The sequence below is a fragment of the Ictalurus furcatus genome, chromosome 25 (assembly GCF_023375685.1).
Source record: "Ictalurus furcatus strain D&B chromosome 25, Billie_1.0, whole genome shotgun sequence".
NCBI lineage: Eukaryota > Metazoa > Chordata > Actinopteri > Siluriformes > Ictaluridae > Ictalurus > Ictalurus furcatus.
In genome coordinates, this window is record NC_071279.1 from 6,023,112 (window position 1) to 6,045,098 (window position 21,987).

The 21,987-nt window shown below is 39.7% G+C and overlaps 2 protein-coding genes across 7 annotated transcripts in view; both read right to left on the reverse strand.

Moving 5' to 3' along the window:
* Positions 1 to 212: 212 nt before the first annotated feature.
* Positions 213 to 7,616, reverse strand: LOC128601557 (echinoderm microtubule-associated protein-like 1). Of its 3 annotated transcripts, XM_053614855.1 has the most exons (7): positions 6,478 to 7,616; positions 4,764 to 4,946; positions 3,226 to 3,361; positions 3,033 to 3,118; positions 2,870 to 2,904; positions 747 to 773; positions 213 to 520 (listed from the first exon to the last, which is right to left on the reverse strand). In XM_053614855.1, the coding sequence occupies exons 1-5, from the start codon at positions 6,626 to 6,628 to the stop codon at positions 2,870 to 2,872; spliced, it is 591 nt and encodes a 196-aa protein (XP_053470830.1). In that variant the 5' UTR covers positions 6,629 to 7,616; the 3' UTR covers positions 213 to 520; positions 747 to 773. The 3 variants fall into 3 exon arrangements, with proteins under 3 accessions (XP_053470830.1, XP_053470829.1, XP_053470828.1); XM_053614854.1 differs by having other exon boundaries at positions 213 to 773; XM_053614853.1 differs by lacking the exons at positions 213 to 520; positions 747 to 773; positions 2,870 to 2,904 and having other exon boundaries at positions 2,929 to 3,118.
* A 2,123-nt stretch (positions 7,617 to 9,739) lies between these two features.
* The window catches only part of LOC128601089 (bromo adjacent homology domain-containing 1 protein), a 35,620-nt gene continuing 23,372 nt past the window's right edge, over positions 9,740 to 21,987 (reverse strand). For 3 of the 4 annotated variants that reach the window (XM_053614006.1, XM_053614007.1, XM_053614005.1), the window contains exons 2-7: positions 20,236 to 21,849; positions 17,525 to 17,880; positions 17,289 to 17,448; positions 16,591 to 16,670; positions 15,389 to 15,480; positions 9,741 to 15,255 (exon numbers count right to left, since the gene is read on the reverse strand). In XM_053614006.1, coding sequence (XP_053469981.1) covers positions 15,069 to 15,255; positions 15,389 to 15,480; positions 16,591 to 16,670; positions 17,289 to 17,448; positions 17,525 to 17,880; positions 20,236 to 21,829 — 2,469 coding nt within the window. In that variant the 5' untranslated portion in view covers positions 21,830 to 21,849 and the 3' untranslated portion in view covers positions 9,741 to 15,068. Of the gene's footprint in view, positions 15,256 to 15,388; positions 15,481 to 16,590; positions 16,671 to 17,288; positions 17,449 to 17,524; positions 17,881 to 20,235; positions 21,850 to 21,987 lie in introns of all 4 variants that reach the window. The other variant, XM_053614004.1, reaches the window with a different exon arrangement.

The following is a 21,987-nucleotide window of genomic DNA, read 5'->3' on the forward strand; positions in this document are numbered from 1 at the left end:
ACAACAATTTCCATGGGGTGTACCTATTTTTTTTTTTTTTTCCACATGACTGTATGTCACCCGACAAATAAGATCCCATAAATTCACATTATCAAAACCAAAATAATTAAAATCAATGTCAGTCATTAGAGAGTTAATAAGAATTAGCCAACATGTCACTTCCAACAGTCACCAATCAACAGCTTTTATTTAGTAACTTACGAACCCCAGATCAATTGTCCAGGTTCTACTATACTGTGTGTTTAGTAACAGATCTGGAAATACTGGCTAGGGGACTTGATGGGACTCTTGTAGATGGGGGTTTCAGCAGGGGAAAAGGGGCTCTGACATGTGCTCCTGTGCAGGGATAGTGTGCAAGGAGGCTTCTTCCCAGTTCCTACTTTCCTCTTGTCTGAGGCTGCTTTATCTGGACATGGACCACTGGCAGATGGGCACACATTCAGCTGCACGGCTGCAGCAACTGCATTCTCAGAAGTTCCAGTCTTTTTTGCTGGGTGGCTCAGATAGATCTGCATAGTCACTAAGTGAAGGGTGCATGATGGTGGGGATCAGAAACCAGAAAGGGGTGGAAGTGCAGTGAAAAATAGAGGAAGGTTTAGAAAAAGGGATATAAAATAAAGTAACAACAAAGACTCATAAGAATAGTTATCCCAAGTTTCCAAGATGTTCTTACTGTGATATCTGTCACTCTCACTGATAAATGAGATATATGAATATGATAAGGGTAAGAGTGGCATGAGGCCTACCTTTGCAGTGGGTAACATGGTGGGTCGCTTAAGAAAAAAAATAGAAAAAGATCACATTTTCCATCAGACCTCCACAGTTATACAGTAATTCTGTATTTCAGCGTTACAGATTTGATATTTGTGTCTCATTGTCTGAACAAGGCTGGCATCCAGTTGCTTAGAGACAAGTTGCATATCTTGGTATTTCACAGAGAATGAAAAGAATTATTGAAAAGACATTTATTTAAATGTTACAGACAGACAGCATTTTGGATGTAACATCTTATGTACAGTTCCTAGAGAGATGAGGCTGATACACCAGCTAATCAAATAAGAGAACCCAGCCTTCCACTCTCACTGGAGTCAAATGAATACATCTGCTCTATACAGCTGACTGTGAGGTTCAGGAAGTTAAAATGTCATTCATGATTGAACAGATAATTATATTATATTATATTATATTATATTATATTATATTATATTATATTATACCACAGGACTGTTGAATTCTCAAATTTTAATGTTTAATGTTGATTAATTTTCTATAACAGAGGCTCTGACAGTAAGACATATTTTCATCAAACGCTGTGAATTTTAAAGACCTTTGCAGAAAATATTATGTGTGTAAGGAAATAAACATGACAGGGTGTGCTGTTAAAGGAAAACAATCAACAGTGTGACCTGATATGAAGCAGAGTTTACTGTTACCACCCAAAAGCTGATCATTTCCTATAACAGCATGTGCTGAAGTGTTTTATTCCTCTTACATCACAGCAAAAATGGCACATCATCTATTTGATTTATTTATAGTTGCGTTTAATGTCGTGGCTCATCTGCGAAACAAGTTCCTGTTATTACTTACTTTATAAGAGCTGTCTTTTTTATATATATATATATTTTTTAAATAAATCATAAAAACATAACTTGTCATGTTAGAGAGAAACCAGGGAGCACAAAGCCCTCCATTCAGAAGACCTTCCCTTACAGAGAACATAAAGGAATAGCTTTATGTATGACTGTTACAAAGGGGCGCACGGTGGGTTAGTGGTTAGCGCGTTCACCTCACACCTCCAGGGTCGATGGTCGTGGCCCCGTGTGTGCGGAGTTTGCATGTTCTCCCCGTGCTGCAGGGGTTTCCTCCGGGTACTCCGGTTTCCTACCCCAGTCCAAAGACATGCATGGTAGGCTGTTTGGCATATCCAAAGTGTCCGTAGTGTATGAATGGGTGTGTGAATGTGTATGTGATTGTGCCCTGCGATGGATTAGCACCCTGTCCAGGGTGTACCCCGCCTTGTGCCCGATGCTTCCTGGGATAGGCTCCAGGTTCCCCCGCGACCCTGAAGGAAGGGTAAGCGGTAATAGAAGATGGATGGATGACTGTTACAAACCACTGACCTGGGAGCCTCCTTCCAAAAATGCGAAATAATCTCCTCACAGAAATTGTTTTGAAATGAGCACAATAATACAAACATTATGAGCTGTGCCGTTACAGAAAATGAATCAACACCTTCTGGTCAATCAAATTCAAGAATTCAACAGTGCTATGGTGTATAATATAATTTCAAAAGAAGCCAAAAAAGATATTAAATATAAAACATTTGTGATTGTAGTATATACAGAACATTACAACTGAAATCTATCATTGTGGATGAGATATTTTTGCATTTTGGATGTAAAACAATCAATAACAAACTGCAATCATGGATGCATGATTAACTGCTGCATGGAATAACCAAAACAGCAACTGAGAAAATTTTTTTTAAATAATAATCCTCTTCAGCTGGACCCCAACTACAGGCTTTTTTTTTTTTTTTTTTAAATGTTTTTATTTTTTAATTTTTTTTTTTTACATTAAATAAAGTTGTGGTGTCAAAAACAATGGGTTTTATCTGGAAGCACCCAATTTCAATCTAAACATTTATTTTTTTTGAAAAAAAAAAACATTCTGTTTTCTGTCAAATTTTTTTTATAAATAGCTTTATTTTCTCTGGTAATCTCAACCTTGACATTTAATCTATAATAAGCTATACACAATTCATTAGTATATATATCCACGTTTTACATGAAGAACCGAATATTCTGTTACAAATCAGCTTGCTAGTAAAAGAAGCATTATTTTAATGTGCCTTAAGTTATTTTCTTACCTACAACACTTGCAATGGTCTCCTTCGGTTTGCTGCTGGATGAACAAACAATTCTAAATCATAATGTTTAGTATTCAGATGTGTCAGCGTCATTGCAGAATTATGACCAACAGCTGCATGTTCTATTATTTTGAGAAGCCTGACCTCTCTTGAAGTTTCTTACAGGGGGTTGTGGTGGTGCTGGCTGTCAGAGCAGTGCGTCGGCTTGCGGGAACACTCGAACTGTCTTTTGTGCTGCTTGCTGGACTTCTAAACCAGACAGAGAGAAAAGAATGAATTATTTTACTTAGTTAAAAAAAAAGGAATAAAATAAACATTCAGAGTCTGTTTCAAACTTCCCTGCCAATGCCATGTACCTTTTGCTGGCTGGCAAAGGGTTGTACTTCTTAGAGGATGTGGAAGAGGGTAGTGTGGAGCCAGAGCTCTTCTTCAGGGAGCTGGAGGTATTGCTGGTTGTTCTGGGTGGCAGGGATAAAGACACAGGCCTTGATGCTGGAAAAACAGGGTAGTATGTTATCATATTTACTTCTGTGAACATTCTGATTATATATATATCTGTATTAGGGGTTCTAATATGATCCTGAGTTTATGCATGTTTTTGTTTAAACCCTGCGCACTACTGATCTAATTACACTAATGAAAATACCAGCTAATCAAATAAGGGAACCCAGCCTTCCACTCTCACTGGAGTCAACTGAATACATCTGCTCTATAAAGTTGAACTGTGAGGTTCAGGAAGTTAAAATGTCATTCATGATTGAACAGATTATATTACTATAATTATTATTATAAGATTATATTATATTATACCATACCACAGGACTGTTGAATTCTCAAATCATTTGAGTCACAATGTGTTGATTAATTTTCTAGAACAGTGGCTCTGACAGTAATTGTGGCTGCGAGAAAAATCACAAGTTCATATGAATGTGCTCATTCTAATACATTATCGTTTCTATAGTAACGACTTCCACAGGGACATGGTGCAAAATCCACATAATTTTATTTAATGTAATTCTTGATATGGTGAGGTTTTTTTCTGTCAGAAGATGCTTATTAAGGATTTTTCAACGGTTTCAGCACTTTGTAGCTATCAGGGGTAAAGCTGCAACTTTAGGTTTTCAGATATGGGAAAATATTCGGGACGTAGCTGTGGTATAAGTTTAATAAAAAACCTCAAGATATGCTGTTATTCAGTATATGCAGGATTTCGTGGCGTTTTTTTGTGATTGTTGCGGCCAGAAACGTTCGATTTTGCTGCTGGTTTTTTTCTAAATTCGCGATGCAATTTGCAGAGTTTGGCAATTGCACAAAATAGTCGCACAAAATAGTCACCGTGTTGTTTGTTGGTAAATGAGAGCCTTTAACTTTTAGCACATGAATCAAAGAAAGCTTTGGCTGAGGGCACGTTGTGATGAGGTCACATGATGCGTCTCGGCCCAAGTCTGCGGAAAATCTGTGTTCAATCTGAAAAACTGCGAGCTCCTCAGAATATTGCGGAGTTTGCTTGATTTTGCATTCATTTCAGCGATCGCAAAATCCTGGAGGGACGGGTTATTGGAAAATCATCAACTTCAGGGTGGTAACAATGACTCCATTTACCGCCGCACAACCCTGTAATGGATTATTTTCCTAAAGGGCATGCCCCATCGTGTTGCATTCTCTAATGAAAGACATCAAGTATTCCTACACAGTCCTGTATTTTTTGCTTCTCTCCCTGTTTTTAAATCGTTATTGTCAAGCAGTTGTTCTTTTCAATTTTCAGATCAAGATAAATCTCTTAGTTTGGTTTTTAATGCTTTAAATTTAAATCCATTCTCCAAGACTGTTTAAAGGTGGGCAGTTGCTGTTTATACAGTGTGTGTGTGTGTGTGTGTGTGTGGGAGTGTGGTACCTTTAACAGGCCCTCTCTTGGTGAGAGCAGCAGTTTGTGCCTCTGAAATGTTGAGTCTCTTGAGCACATCAGCCAGAGCTATCTTCAGCAGCTGCACTTCATCCTCCTGCATCTGGAGGCGCTGCTCCAGGTACATGAGCCTGTCTGTCACCTCCATGTTACTGTGCGCTGAGCTGTGCTCGTCTGTCATCACACAGGGGACAGGATGTTTCTGTTCTTAATGTAGCAGTGTAATGTACATGTCAGATTATGGCCCACATCTAAGTTCTGGAGTGTTACACAGTGGTAAATTTGGAGGAACTAAATGCTCTTTGCATTTAAATCTAAATGTTTTAAAATCCCAGCGCATGCCATTACTTGTAATACTGAAACAAATAACTGTATTTGATCCATTTCAGGGTGTATTCCCGTCTCACACCCAGCGTTCCCTGGCTAGGCTCTGGATCCCTCGCAATCCTGGCATGTCTCTTTCTTCTAAAAGCAAGGTGACACTAGGAACCAAAGCACATTTTAGATAAAGCATAATGAGCGCTGTTTCTTTTTCTGTGCAGAAATAGAAGCAAGTGTGACAGCCAACGTGTCCAGAAATCCTGTGCCAATTTCCTTAAGACTTCCTGAAAGCATACCCGAGAGAACTGATGCAGTTTTAATATAGATTTTGTTTATATACAGATTTTTCAGAATTTCTTCGTACATGACTAAGACCATTGTACAATACTTTACATATTTTGTAGAACACATTAGCTTAAATGGAAAATTAGTCCTTTTAGAGATTGTACTAGCTTTGAAAGAATGAAATTGTAGTTATGCATTAGTAACATAGTCAATTGTCTCCCTGACTGTGCATGTGTACAACAAAAGCTTAGGAAAAGTAAAAGGTAACTGAAATGACTGTATAACATACAAAAACTGGTTAAAACCCCATTACAACATCACTGACAAGACATCCTCTATACTATACATTTATATTTATATATAGTTGCACATCTTAAATTTATTGACAGACTTCAACACCTGCCCTTGAGAGACATCCATTATGGCTCTGACTGAATCTCAATACTTCACAGATGTCTATCACAATAAGGTATTCGCACCACAGAGATGAGATAATTATTTATGTCTTCTGCTTCCTTCATCTCAGCATTAATCCAACACTAGGCTCTTGTTATTTTGAGAGGACCCATATGGGGATTGGGACTGAAATAGTGCTTAATCCCATGACAGCAACAGGAATTAGTGAGACTGCATTCTGGTGGAGCAGAAATCCAAACGGGCACAAACTTCGATGCATGTACATTATATTCAGAGGAGAAACAACATTTAAAAAGATACCTAAAAAGGTAATAAAACAACAGTTAAACAAATGTACAGTAGACAATCCATTGTGGTGTCTGAGAGTGACTCTCAAATTTAAGGAAATGTTCAATTTTTCATTAAATGCCAAAGCACTTTCTTGTCACATCATAGTCATAGTCATAATCCGTAGATATACTTCTAGACGTTTATTGTAGTTTATCTAAGTTTGAGGTCTAATGAAGACATATAGATTAGAGTATACACCGACTTGCTTATAAGCAGTAGTATATATCTGAGGTTAATGTAGTAATTTAACATTAAAGAAATGCACGCGCTCTGAAACATTTGAAAGAAATTTGTGCAAAAGGTTTCATACAATTAAACCAAATGTAATGGATGAGCAGAACTCGGTACTGACCTACTATGAAGTCTACTTCAGGTGCAAAGAGAGGACCGTCATGGTAGAGTTCTCTCAGCTGAGCTTCTCTATCTTCAGCTGCTTCAGATTGCTCCACCAGTTCCTCCATGTGTGCTTCTGCCATTGCTGCTGCTGCCATGCCTTCCATCATGTAGGCGTCTGCTCAACGAGTGTGTGAGTACAAAAACACCCGTGTGTGTGTGTGTGTGTGTGTGTGTGTGTGTGTCGAAATGTTGGAAATGGTCCTGCACTAAAACTGCGTAACAGGTCACACAACTGCACACTCCTCCTCCCCGTGACCTTCTTAATCCTCAGATACACACAATTTGAGATGAGTGATGTCACTGCCCCCTAGATTACTGGCTCTGGTAAGCCACCTCAAGAGCGATCATGAGCTGTCTACGTGCGTGTGTGTGTGTGTGTGTGTGTGTTGGATTTTGAGGGCTGGGTGATGAAAGAGACGTTTAATTCCAAATAACCATTTCTTCGGTCACACAAATGAGGTTTAGTCTGTGTATGTAGGGAAAGCATTCCTCAGCCACTGAATAATAAGCTAATGGATTTCAGCAAATATCAAATCCCAGCAAATACAACAAACTCATTACAACACAAATAAAGTGTCCAAATAATGGTGTCGCAGTCGCAAAGGCCCTGAGAAAGGTACAATCTACTGTGTACCGTGCTTGAGAAGAACCCATTTATTAGTTAACACTTAAAATAATTCATTAACTCTGGTTTCCTCCCACGTCCCCAAATCACTGGCAAGTCTAAACGTCCTGCGATGTTCCCACATCACACCCAGTATTCCCAGGATAGTCTCAGGATCTTCCACACACCTGACCATGGTAAAGTCATAAATGAAGATGACTGACTGAATGAAAACAAAAGAACCTGCTCTCATAAACTATTCACACGAATTCAAACAAGCAAAGACAAGTGCAAATACAAACACTAACTCCCTCCTCTAACCCTAACCTTAATCTTAATAACTTCTGATATCATTTCTAATAGTTATTCAAGTAGTAAAGTTGCATGTGAGAGACCATGTTAATAAAACAATGGCCTGATTTCTAATTTCAGTTAAAACCATTCCCTTGTCTTACTCAAATCTTTCTCTTTTTTTATTGATGTTACGTCCACTTTTAACTAAGATTTTGAAACATTACTTTCACTTAAGTACAATTTTATGAACAAGACTAAAACGAACAAGACTACACTGTATTTACAATGTTATAATAATGATGGTAATGAAAGACTGGAGAAAACAGCTCTTATGCTTGTCCAAGTTCATGCACTGGACAGCTGACGATCCACAAGGTCTCAGACAGTGCAATTATAGCGTTCAGAAGAATTATTAACAAAGCTCATACTTACTCAGCTACTCAGGACCAGTTTCCCACAAATCATGAACATGTTTTTAGACTTTGGAATATGTATTTATGATTAGAAGTATGGAAAGGACATAAATATCGGATGCATAGAAATTGTTCTAAATGTTGTAATCTTCTCCCGTAAACCATGCTGATCATTATTACATTCTCATGGTCCAGTGATAATGTGTGGAATAACATCGTTCTCTGTGCTTGTGTCTTTACACACGCATCTTAGCGACATGTCTGGCTCAGGGCCTCCCACTTTGAGACAGTCAACACTGGCATCTCTTTACAGCTCCACACCACTAATATCTTTAAAGAGGATCAGAGTCCAAAGCTGAATCCAACTACAGGGCAACACACAAGGACGTTTGTTGTGACACGAGACAGACACCGAGTGTTCTTTCAGACACACAGGTTACACAGTTCACAGTCATAACACCAGGAGAAGTGCAACAGAGAGCCTTATGAGAAGTGAGAAACCATGCCAAGGTCATTAAACAACAGCGTGAGCACATACGCCACAAAATAATCAGACCAGCATATATAAACACACGCACACACCAACCACAAGAAGACCAAAGATAGCCTAAAGACCAAACCAACACTTAGTTTGAAGTGTTTAAGACTACTGCTGACCTCTACTGGTTAAAACTGAATATATGTTGGTTGACGTTGCATATAGATGGTAGAAAGACACTGTAGTTACTCCTGGAGTATTCCTCCATATGACGTCAATTTTTCATTTATTGTTGCAAATTCTGCTAAAATTGCAACGGATAAATATATTAGTCAACAGGAATAAATATGTTGTGAACATTTTCCTCAACTGTTCAAATCACACGTATGTGGTTCTTCCCCAAACTCCTGCCACCAAGTTGGAAGCACACACTCTTATATGATGTCTTTGTATGCTGTAGCTGTACAATTTCCCTTCAGTGGAACTAAGGAGCACAAACCTGTTCCAGCATTACCGTGTCGTTGTGCACAAAATGAGGTCCCTGCAGACATGATTTGCCAAGGTTGGAGTGGAAGAACTCGAGTGGCCTTTACAGATCGCTGACCTCAACCCCACTGAACTGGAACACTGAGCAGGCTGAGGTCCTTTGGTGTGAAGGACCAGCTGCTGAGAACCGTCTACGAGTCTGTGGTGTCGAGTGCCATCTTTTATGCTGTTGTGTGCCGGGGCAGCAGAATTCCAGCAAAGGACACTAACGGACTGAGCAAGATCATTAGAAAGGCTGGCTCAGTCCTGGAGACTAAATTGGACACAGTGGAGAGAAAGGTGGCAGAGAGGAGGATCCTGAAAAAGGTGTCAGTGAACATAAAGAACCCCCTCACCCCACCCCCACCACTCCATAATACAGGGACAGAGGAGTACACTGAGAGGAAGGAGCACTTTAGCAGGTAATTTCTCCCAGCGGCCATCAGACTGTACAACTCTGCACTCCAATCCATCTTTTTATCCATGCATCATTGTACAGCTATGCATTACCTGCACTGGATACAATACAGCAACTGAAGCTACCTCATCTGTGGATAATACTGTATACATAACTATTACACTGTGTAGAACTGCAACACAATATAATGTGCCTCATGCACCGTAAAATATCTATAGACGTATATGATACATAATATATAGGTGTACTATTTATATCTATGCTATACATACATTTTTTATATTTGTACTTTTATTATTTTTACTTCATCATAGTTTATCTTTATTTTATTCTTAGGTTATTTCTTATGTGTATTTGCACATTGTCTTTTATGTATGCTGCTGAAACACTCCAAATTTCCCCTTGGGATCAATACAAGTCTTAACTTATTTGTGTTGTGCTCAGCGACTCTCCAACACTCACTATAAAATAACTTGGTCGTAATTAGACATCAAAATTTGCCACTTATTTTGGAAGCAGCCAGGCTGAACAAGTAATGTTTTAATTGCATTCTTTTACTATTAAGACAGAAGTTTTAGCTTACATCTGCTAAGACAATGTAGAAGACCAAAAAGCCATAAAACCCCACAGTTTGACCATGTATCACAGTCATGTGCGCTGGTGGAAAAAAAAAGCAATAAAACACTTCAAACAGGTTTTAACAAAAGATTTTTATAAATACTCTTTCATTTGACAGTAATCAGCAGGGATTCTTGTTGTCATTAAAAAAAGTGCATGACCTAGCGACACTGATAAAAACACATCCCCCCGGCCCCATTTAAAAATAACCTCTGTTTAACCACTGTTCTATTCTATCAAAATATATGTTAGCAGTAAGCAATAAACTAGCAACACAAACAAACATTAAATGTAATATTGGTCAGGGTAAAGGAATTAAACGAAAAACAAAACAAACAAACAAAAAAAACTTGTTTTTTTGGTCACGGTGTTTAAAAAGAATTCTGAATCGTACAAAAGCATATCAGCAATTTTTACTGCAACAAAATGGTCAACCACTTACATAGAAGGTAAATAAATCAATTTAGAGAATCTAATCTCCTTATGAAAATTGGCATATAGAATTTTTTATTTTTTTTTTAAATATTTGCAAAAAGGATTTAGTCTGAATTTCCTGATAATCTGGTAAGTTGACCACTGTGATGAAAAACTTGCTGCAGAGGCTTCCATGAGGAGCCGTTGCGCTCGAGAGGCCTTCCTGGCACAGACTGGTCATCTGGTGTTCAGGACGCCTCAAGAGCACAGGCTTTATGATGAAAATGAAAGACAAAAAGGAAAAAAAAAACCCACACACAAAAAAAAACAAACAAACAAAAAAAACAGCAGACTATCTCACAATGACCAAACGAACAGTGTCGTGACTCTTCTGTCACCTGCTGTTCTTGTTCAAAAATGTATTCATAGTACAGCATTCTCAAGTTTATTTACTTTTCCTGCCATGTTTGTAACAAGTTCCTTGTACAAGTGTAATTAAGTGATATTTGGCCCGTTTCCTGTAAATCAAACTAAGACAACTCATAGTAAATGGGTAAAGGCCACATGTCAAATCAATATTATAAGAGACTACAAAACTGACTCTTAAAAACAGATCATTCAAGTACCTGTCTGATTGGTTTGGTGACAGAAAGTCTTTCTGCAGTGTTGTACAGGGTAACCCCATGTAGATGCAATATACACATAAAGGGGCACCAGTTGAAGAGTGTGCTTTGGTCTTTAACCCTTGATGCCCAGTACACCATAAATACAACAGTTTCAGTTTTTAATCATTTCACCAAAGATTTCATAATTTATAAAAGAAAAGAAAAAAAAAAAAAGTATGGCATTCACTGACAAGTATTGCAACAGCACTTCAAAACACTTTAAAACCAAGATGACTTGTTTACTTGAAATATAGATATCTATATCGTTTCTATACTCAATGTTAAATAACTTCTTTAAATATAGTTACTCATAAGTCATAAAAATGTATTGTGCAACATTTCGTCTTATTTGAAACATGATCGGGTGATTCTTCAATAATATCAAGATATGTACAGTTAAATTTCTTCTACATGAACGGCTCTCGAGTAGTCCACACCTTTGGATTCCAATCTAACCAAAAAAAAAAACAAACCAAAAAACAAAAATGGAACAACTGCCCATGTTTTAGCGTATGCCTATTTGGTTATTTTCAATTTATAGTTCACATCAAAACGATTGTTAAATCGGTTAAAACAATAGAAGTAATTTGATTTAAATAGATTCCTCAAAAATAGTCCCAAAAATATATTGCATATTCTACCTTTAGAAATAGCCTTAATAAAATATCTCATGTTTGCAGGAGAAATTGAAAAACAGAAACTTTTTTTTTCTTTCTTTCTTTTTTCCCTTTTTTTAAACGAATGTGGGATCAAAAAAAAAACCTCATTTCATTTTAACCACAATATCATTATTATATCTATTTTTGTTTTAAAGAAGACCTGCTGATCAAGGTATAATTGCAGCAAAATCTGTGCCAATGATACAATGGAATAAAACAGCTTCAGGGTATTTCACACACATTGAACATACACTTATATATAATATAGATATATATATATATATATATAATAATAATAATGCTGGAAAGCCATCTAAGCTACCTTACTGAAGAAATTCTGATCCCACTGTACAACAGTTCAACATGTCAATAATTCATATATGATAATGGATATGGTTTATGGGTAAAGCATTAAAAATGCAAACCAAAAGCATTCCTAATCTTAAGCTCAAACACTGACAACTACTTCAAATAAACTAGCGTTAGCTAATCTAAAAAGTGCTAATCATTACTCATTTTTGTTCAAAAGCTTAGAGGTCACTACTGTTTAGATACAAGAAGAGATTTCTCTCTAAGCACATAGGCCCTGATTCAACCAACACAATTAGATTCACATAGTCATTAGAATTCAGGTTTAGAGGACAATAAAGGCTTCAACGGATAGTGGAGCAGAGTGCGTTCACACACGCGGCGTTTAGAGCTGTAGCACTGCAGAAATGCCATGTGTTCTGGATGTTTGCACTGACAAATAAAAAGGAAAAATAACTGCTTAATGTGATAGGCAAAACGTTTGAAACTATTTATTTATATAATTACCTAATCATTTATTTAGCGCTTTTTGTGTGTGAAGGATTCCTGTGGTAACTATGCACTTTTATTTAAATCGCCATATTTCAGACTAGTGAATGAAAGCGTTTTCAGCCTTACACACTTTTCAGCTGGCTTGTGTGATATCATCCCTACAGGACATTACATCACCAAGACGCATTATATTATATTACCAGACCTGACAGCCATTACTCATTTTGCATAGGAGCTCCACAAAAACATTGCCGTATGCTAGTGTTAGACAGTAAAAGGTTCACGTTTAGATGCACTGCATTGTGGGTATCGTAGTTTGGGGTGGGGGTTAGGGCTGTGAGTGTGTGTGATGGCAGTTTTTTTTTCTTTTCCAAGTTGGCATATTTTTCTTGTGGAAGTAAAACTGGAATATTGCCACACTCTCTCCTGACTTGTCATTATAAAGAGAAAAACCCAGGATATGAAAATTCCCCCAGAGTGGCAGAAGTTTAATGTGCTCTAACCTTCGAGCTCTCAGCAAACAGAGGCTTCCATAAGCAGGAAAAGAAACACTAGTACGTGTTTTCTCCCCAATAAAACGGGAGACGAGTCAATTGAGGTTTTCATCTGGAATGACTTGTGGCCCCCTTCCTCATTATTAACGTTAGATGAGTATATATTTGACATCTGTTTACTATATTTATTAAAAATTGCCACTGAAAGGTTTTGGCTGAAATGCAAACAACCGAAGATTTTGACCCAAAAACATTATATAGGCCTTCAACGAAGTGTCAAATAGCAGGTTATTAAATTAGAGCACTGAGCAGCATTAACAGGGATAATGTTTGCCACATGAACGTTAGACAACCGATTTGTTAAAGGATTATATCCCAATGTACTGTTATGGCTTTTTCTTTTTTTGTAACTATTTACTGTGTGTTACTGCAGAATCACACAAAAATCCACCGTCCACCCGAGTTTTCACGATTGCACAGCTGGTTATATCGTTATACCTAAACTATTCTTCGACCAGCGAGGATGGAAATGCACGTTTTCTTGTCTTTTCTAAGTCAATGGGTTGCATTTTTAAAAGGAAAATCGTGATCAAGGTTAAATCAATATCGCACAAGCTTTTTGGTTTGTTTAATTGTGTAGTGGGAACGCAAACCAAAACAGATCGCAAGTGAAACCGACGGTATCGGTTTCACTCTGATTCAGAGATAGCAAATTATTAACAGGTGTAAAAGCTGAATTTAGATCGGTACGTCACACGTGTACGTTAACAAGAGGACTTTTAACTTAACAAAAAGAACTGCCAAAATAGTATGACTTTCCTTTTGTTAGAATTAGCTATTTGCTTATTCTTTTGTTGTGCTATAAATTAAAAAAATTCTATAAAAAGACATCCTTTGCGTTCCTGTGCACTTCCTTGCTGAACCAATCACTGCCATGAACGGCGGTGACAGAATCAGAAAGGAAGACCTAAATGTAAAATTGAATTGATGGCAGAGGGAGAAAGAAAATCAAGGAATGGGATTAGTGCAATTTCACTAGGGTGACTAGACGCAAGGGAAAATGGACACATGCAGGATTTTAATCAAATCAATGTGTCAAATAAATTAATAGCAAGTCTTAGGAATCTCTACTCGATACATGATCAAACATCTTGACTTGAAAAAAAACAAGCGTCAGCTTCTCCTACCTGTGGAGTTCTAGGGCACAGATCTTCGGGGGCTTAGTTAGTGAGAACAGAGATTAGCACTGAGCTGACCTTTGGTTTTAGTATAGTTCAATTCTTGTAGGTTTCGGTCAAAACTAGCTGCCAACCGAGTGACCGGCATGTCGTAAAGCAAGACATGAGAAGAACGAAAAGGACGAACGTTACAGAGTGGCCTGCACGTGATGAAACAAAACGTGAGAAGAACGAAAAAGACAAGCGTCTACTCTTGCAGACATTTCATCGGAGGACTGAAGAGTCACTTTGCCCATTCAATGAAATGATACAATTTTCTACACTTAGTCCCACATAAAGAAAGGAACAGAAAGCATTTGCCCCAACACAAACAAGAATGTCTGTCTACTTTGTCGTTTTTTTCCCCCCTCTTTCTTTTTCATCCAAATACTCCGACTCTCCTAAACAGGAGCGCTAGATTATCTTAAGGACTCTGTTTGAGCCGATTTCAGCAACACTTTGAAGAAATTGCATTTGATTACACTCTGAATCTGAAATGGCAGCTTCGTCTAATTTCCCCTGCTAGTGTCATGGTCCAGTGTACAAGACGAATCGCCAAAGAGAAATATAGAACCCCTTCCAACGTTTAAATGGGAGGGCAAATAAAAACCACATTTCTACAGAGAATTTCCAAAAATCTAATCAAGAACTCAATAAAGCTGTCATTTTCGTTCTTCTACAGCACTCGCTTTAGATTAGACGCTGCCACTCTGGGAATGTGGAGACAGTTTCAAAATAAACCTTGTCCAACAGCCCCAGACCTCCCTGAGGTCTACCCTCCTGAGCGAAGAATAACGAAAACTGATCATTTATGTTTTCAACAATAAAATCAGGATTTTCAGAACAAAAAGGCCAGTAGGTTGCACAGGGATCTTTTTAGTATGAAGGCTTTCCATCATTAACGAGGGGCAGGTGTGTGTGCACACGCTGCACGCAGGCTCGCACCCTTACTGCAGGTTCTTCAGTATCCGGCCGAAGCGAAAGTCGTAGACATGGCGGCATAGGTAAACCAGTTCAGGATCAACGTCATCGGGCACAAGTCGGTGAGTGGGGACAGCACTGTCAGAGGGCCGGGGCACCATGGGAACGCTGTCGGGCACACCCTCTGAGCGGCGCTTTACCAAGGCACAAAATCTACAACAGAAAGACAGTAGACTAACTCTCACGCTGGGATATTCTTTCAGGCTGCTGAACGAGATCGTCTAATAATACCTTTGGTTAGCGCATTCAATTGAGACCTACCCGGTAAAACAGTAAAATATCTTACCTACAGTACTGTGCTAAAGGTAAAACATAGCATCTGTCCTCAATACAGGCCACGCTGTTTTCATCTTGATGCCGAGAGGCGAATATTTCATTCTGGAAACAATTGCAGAGGCAAAAGTTAAACTGTGGTCAAGACATGGGGCAAAAAAAACCTTCCAAAACGGTGCTGCGTATATTGCTACGTGCTTACCTCAAACCTTTTGCTTAACTTTTGATTAAGATAGCAGAAGAATTGAAGCACGAGACTTTCACGACAATTTTTTAGAAGTTATGTTGAAGACAGTTTTTTTTGTTGTTTTTAAATTAGCCATAACTGGGACTGTGGAAGACTTCGATATAGGTATACAGCTGATTTTTTTGCATAACGTTGAGGAATGAGGAAAACACAATGTTTGTATACCAACAATACAATACAATACATTTAGGGTGTTATCTTTCATAGATCTTCCTTCATACAAGTAACAAGATTTGCTGAATAATATATGCTAAAAAAACATAGATGGTAGTGAAAAACATCTAAATGAGTTCTGTTCCAAATTTTGGATTTCTCCCCTCCTGAATGTATTGCCTTTATACCTGCAATCAGCTTCTGGAGCTCCTCAGCAGTGATATTGATCCAGATTCATCCTGAACATGTCTGTTCTAACTCCAGATAGCAGATAACAGCTAGATACTGACTTCTTCAGATCAGGTGAGGAGACTGATGGGGCATTACAAAACATAACTTCTTGCACTTCAAAGCATTTTCTGGTGATTTTGTCTCATGTACTACCGTGTTGTGGGATAAACCCACATTTCATTTGAACTAATTACTTTTTTTTAAACTAATTTGGAGTTTTTTTTAAAAAAGGTTAAAAAGAAGTCTATTCTGTTTTTATTTTGCCAGAACACATGGGTGGGGGTGAAAACTTTTGCACTCAACTATATATTAGAGAACTCTAATATTGGATGTAGGCTATTTTCTCAACACTTTATCTGAACTATCGGAAATAGCCGTCACTGCTTTCAATCAAACTTTTTAGATTTTTTTTTTTTTTGGAACATCGCGATTTTTCTAAAACAACTACACGGAAGTGTACTGCAGCACAAAGCTGAATGCAGAATAAAAAAAAGTGGCTAAAGGATGTGATTACTACATTGAAAAAAAGGAAAAACATTACTGAGCTGCCCATCAGAGCTGTCTGGGATGAGTGAATGTCTCACCTCACAGTGCATGCTGGGATCTCTTCCTCCCTGTGTGTGTTCTGGTCGATAGTACCAGAACAGGCTCATCATCAGCTCTCCTGAAAAGAGAGGAAACAAAAAAGGTCAGTCGCAGCAAATTCTTCAGCAACATTCACGAAATGAACTTCGGTACACTTGGCCATGACGCAATTTTAACATTTAGAAATTCAGACGGCAGTTTATTTTCAAAAACATTTGCTTCTGGTATTTCACATATGGTATGACCACATACTTATTACGAATCAACATTTCATGTATGAACACGCCTCCCGTAATCAGCAGCTTAGTGATATTAACAATCGGTTATAAAAACAACACCACCACCACAAGCACTACAGTAACCTTCCACTACTGTCCGAGTGTGTACATGACTCATGAATATCAAGCACAGCATTTTTCACTTAAGCGGAGAACTGCTAAGAACTAGTGTCCTCCAGTACGGTTTTAATCTTTTAGTAATCTTCTATGGACACACAAAAAACCAACCACAGCTACACAGGAACATTTTATCAGAGAGCAAGTCTAATTGTTCATTTCCTCTATGAAACTCAGAAGAACTAAGCTACATTAAGTCAAGGCAGCTTATACCACATGTCTAAATGCAAAACAGAATTTCCCCTGCACATATTCATGTAAAGACATCAGAGTGCTGATAATAATAGAAAACATTCTCTCACCTGTCTTAGGGTCATCCCACAAAGCTGATATCTTCGCCACATAGGGTAAGGATTTCTTTCGTGGTCCGGAGCGCAACAGCACCGTGTCTCTGACCCGAATCACCTCTCCATCTCGTTCTACTCCTTCGTAACACTGTCGCAGTGCTGTCATGTCCTCCCCCTGCACAACAATGAATTTTCATTGGGAATGCTCTTGTAGGACAAACCACACTAACCAACAGGGGAACAAAACTCACCGCGATAAAGACTTCTTTCTCTGTGGGTTCTCCAAAAGGGCGCCAGCCGTTTGTGGTGCGGTGGCGATGTACTTTTTTCTGTTGTTTGGCACTTGCTGGGCAGGGCGCTGGCTGTTTCTGAGACAGTTTTGTAGGTCTTGCACCAATAGAGCCATTGGGTGTTTTGGTGTTTTGAGGGCATTCTCTTGGCCCTTGAAGCCTGACCTCTGTCTGTCTGTTGTCTGAAAGAGTGGACAGGAGACGTGGCAGAACCGTGGAGGATGGGTTTAGTCTAGGCAACGGACAGCCAGAAAGGGGCAGGGCTGGTGGAACGAGCAGAGAGGAACTTTGATCCCCTTGAGGTGAAGAGTAGCCTTCTGCACAAGCAAAATGCAGTGTAGTGTTTAGTATGACCAACAAATGACTCAAAAAGACTACTTACAGAAGGAATTTTTGGCATCTGTCAGAAAAGGTATTATTTTGCAATGCTGGATAAATCAGGGCTTTCTGTGAACTCCCCTTATACATTTTTAGCACTAGATTGTACAGTTAGCAATGGCATGTATAGCCAGAATACCTTCTGTCAAACGTTCAGCTTCATTACAGTGTTTTAATGAATGGTGGAGCATATATTTTATGCATCAATATGCATTGGAGTATGCTGTCAATCACACATCATACATTCAGTGGCACCCGTTGGCAATGAAATCAATGGTAACAGGTGCTACAGGTGGTGAGTACCAAAAAAATCCCTGTGTTAATTACTGCTTAATAGTACACTGAAAAAAGGCTTCTTTGGATGGGCTCTTTTAAAGGGGCTATACCTGAAACATTTTCCAAATGGCAAACCCTCTGTTGCAGGGTTTTAAGTAGAAAGGTTAAGTCTTTTCCAAGAGGGACAAACCAAAACACACTTTAGGGTTCTACAGTGAGGGAAAGAAGTATTTGATCCCCTGCTGATTTTGTACGTTTGCCCACTGACAAAGAAATGATCAGTCTATAATTTTAATGGTAGGTTTATTTGAACAGTGAGAGACAGAATAACAACAAGAAAATCCAGAAAAACGCATGCCAAAAATGTTATAAATTGATTTGCATTTTAATGAGGGAAATAAGTATTTGACCCCCTCTCAATCAGAAAGATTTCTGGCTCCCAGGTGTCTTTTATACAGGTCTTTTATACACTCTTAAAGGGAGTGCTCCTAATCTCAGCTTGTTACCTGTATAAAAGACACCTGTCCACAGAAGCAATCAATCAGTCAGATTCCAAACTCTCCACCATGGCCAAGACCAAAGAGCTCTCCAAGGATGTCAGGGACAAGATTGTAGACCTACACAAGTCTGGAATGGGTTACAAGACCATTGCCAAGCAGCTTGGTGAGAAGGTGACAACAGTTGGTGCGATTATTCGCAAATGGAAGAAACACAAAAGAACTGTCAATCTCAGCCCAGAACTACACGGGAGGATCTTGTCAATGATCTCAAGGCAGCTGGGACCATAGTCACCAAGAAAACAATTGGTAACACACTACGCCGTGAAGGACTGAAATCCTGCAGCACCCGCAAGGTCCCCCTGCTCAAGAAAGCACATATACATGCCCGTCTGAAGTTTGCCAATGAACATCTGAATGATTCAGAGGACAACTGGGTGAAAGTGTTGTGGTCAGATGAGACCAAAATGGAGCTCTTTGGCATCAACTCAACTCGCCGTGTTTGGAGGAGGAGGAATGCTGCCTATGACCCCAAGAACACCATCCCCACCGTCAAACATGGAGGTGGAAACGTTATGATTTGGGGGTGTTTTTCTGCTAAGGGGACAGGACAACTTCGCCGCATCAAAGGGACGATGGACGGGGCCATGTACCGTCAAATCTTGGGTGAGAACCTCCTTCCCTCAGCCAGGGCATTGAAAATGGGTCGTGGATGGGTATTCCAGCATGACAATGACCCAAAACACACGGCCAAGGCAACAAAGGAGTGGCTCAAGAAGAAGCACATTAAGGTCCTGGAGTGGCCTAGCCAGTCTCCAGACCTTAATCCCATAGAAAATCTGTGGAGGGAGCTGAAGGTTCGAGTTGCCAAACGTCAGCCTCGAAACCTTAATGACTTGGAGAAGATCTGCAAAGAGGAGTAGGACAAAATCCCTCCTGAGATGTGTGCAAACCTGGTGGCCAACTACAAGAAACGTCTGACCTCTGTGATTGCCAACAAGGGTTTTGCCAGCAAGTACTAAGTCATGTTTTGCAGAGGGGTCAAATACATATTTCCCTCATTAAAATGCGAATCAATTTCTAACATTTTTGACATGCGTTTTTCTGGATTTTTTTGTTGTTATTCTGTCTCTCACTGTTCAAATAAATCTACCATTAAAATTATAGACTGATCATTTCTTTGTCAGTGGGCAAACGTACAAAATCAGTAGGGGATCAAATACTTTTTTCCCCTCACTGTACATGGAACTTCCACCCCCAAGTCAAATGAAATTGTGGTAGAAAATAATACAACTGATGAAGCAAGTGACTTCAGATAAGTTTTCAAAAATATACCACAAATCCTTACAACAACCTGGATGATTGAAAAACTTCACAGCCACTGAGGACTGTTTTTTTTTTTTATATAGGTATGCCCCAAGGGATCATGCCACAGAACCCCCAAATGGCTCTACCACAATGTCACCATATGACATGGATCAGATTTTTTTATTGTCAGTCAGTTCCTTTATTACATATTACCTGTTTTGATTGGATGGCTACAGCTGGAGCAGCCTGTAGCATAAGAGCACGCCCTGCTGGTGACAGGCTGCATAGCGCTGAAAGTGTAACTGCCAACTCTGCAGCTCTCACTACAGCACGGAGGGCGCACTGAACTGCAGAAGGCAGGGTGTGAGATTCCTGAGGCGTGGGAGACAGAGGAGGACAGCAGCTTTGACGCAGGGACCCTGCTGGGACACATGGAGCTGTGTGCGCAAGGTAGTGGCTGCGTACTTACACAAACTGAACGAGGCCCATGATTTGCAAAGTGAACATAGTAACTAGAGTAGCAGGGGTCTGCACACAGGCATGGGTGGGCACTGAGGGTGAGGGCTGGGTGGGCCAGACAGTATTCCACTGAGCCTTCTGTAGAACAGCAGTAGCATGGACCAAGCTCAGTTTCCACCTGCTCTTCTTTGACCATTTTAATGGGATATCCCATCAAGCCATGAGAATGATACCCTGGTTTGGCTAAGCAGTGACAGTCAGCAGGTCCTTCCCACTTCAGTTTAGACTCACTTCCCTTGCTCTTACATGGTGCACCACCACCCTGAGGTAAAGCCTGTTTGAGTCGTTGTTTTTTAGGCAGCTGCGCCTGGGATTTACAGCATGCGGTCTGCTTCCCTGCAGCACAAATACCTTTATTGTCCGTCTTTACTCGCTGCTTACTTCCCGTAGTGGAGCTTGTGAGCTTCAGCAGAGCAGCAGCATTGAGTCCGGCGAGGCGTCTAGGAGTAGGAGTGTACAGACTCAGTGTAAGATCGCTGTCGTCTTTTTCCTCTGACTTGCTCTTCTTGGCCTTCTTGTGGTTTTGGCACATTTCAGTCTTGTGGGCTTGAGCAGCAGTTTTTGACAGGGAGCAAATATTTGCATCATCTGCTTCATTAAAAACAGGTGCTGTCTCATGGCGCTGTTTCTTAGGGAGTTTGCTGCTTAGCGGTACATCTGTTTTCTCCAGCAGCAGGCTGTTGACAGCTTCGGCGTTAAGAGAGGCAAGCCGGCGTTTACGGGGCTCCTGAGCTACAATTGTATTAGTACTTGCTTCGTATTTAGTTTTAGGTGGTATATGTAATGATTTATTGGTGTTTACTAGCTTTTGGTTGGGTTTGCGTCTCTTTTTTTGCCGACTTCTTTTTGAAATTGCATTTGCCTCCTCCTCCTGCAGTTCACTGTCCTGTTCAAAGGCATTCCCCTCCAGGCGGGTGAGCAGAACATGGCAACTTAAGGCCTCGTCTTTTGATTTGTTACTTCTCCGTCGTAGTGGGTAAAGCTTCCTATTCCGCTCTTCCCTCAATTTCTTGGACACTTTTGCCTTGCCTTTTTTGGCCCCGACCTTCAGAGTCCTGACCTTTTTTAACTGGGCTCCTGTCTTACAAACATCATGGAGCCATCCTTCCATGCGCTGTCGTCTCTTTTGCTTGTCTCTACTGGTTGTATGCTTTAGTGCCTTGGCCTCCTTCAGACAATGCTCAGGCCAAGCTCTACCCATGGTTTTACCATGGGGACAACAATCTACATGGTTACAGCCCTTGCCACAGCTCTGGTTGAGGGAGACCTTTTTCTTAGCTTGGCTCATCACATGCTTTCCAAGAGAATCTAGATGGGTCAGAGATACAAGATGTATTTTAGAAATATATCAAGTTGTAACAAGCCACATAAAGTATTCAGAGTATTTCCAATGTGGCTAGACTGTTTGTTTAACACCAGATACGTGTTCACACAAGAGGTGTACAT

What these genes read in the sequence shown, in the direction of transcription:
- LOC128601557 (XM_053614853.1), bottom strand. Translation starts at nt 6,628, where the DNA reads ATGATGGAAGGCATGGCAGCAGCAGCAATGGCAGAAGCACACATGGAG. An exon ending in CAAGAGAGGGCCTGTTAAAG is followed by an intron (nt 3,362 to 4,763) that starts GTACCACACTCC and finishes CTGTTTTTCCAG; the next exon opens with CATCAAGGCCTGTGTCTTTA. An exon ending in CCTTTGCCAGCCAGCAAAAG is followed by an intron (nt 3,119 to 3,225) that starts GTACATGGCATT and finishes TGTCTGGTTTAG; the next exon opens with AAGTCCAGCAAGCAGCACAA.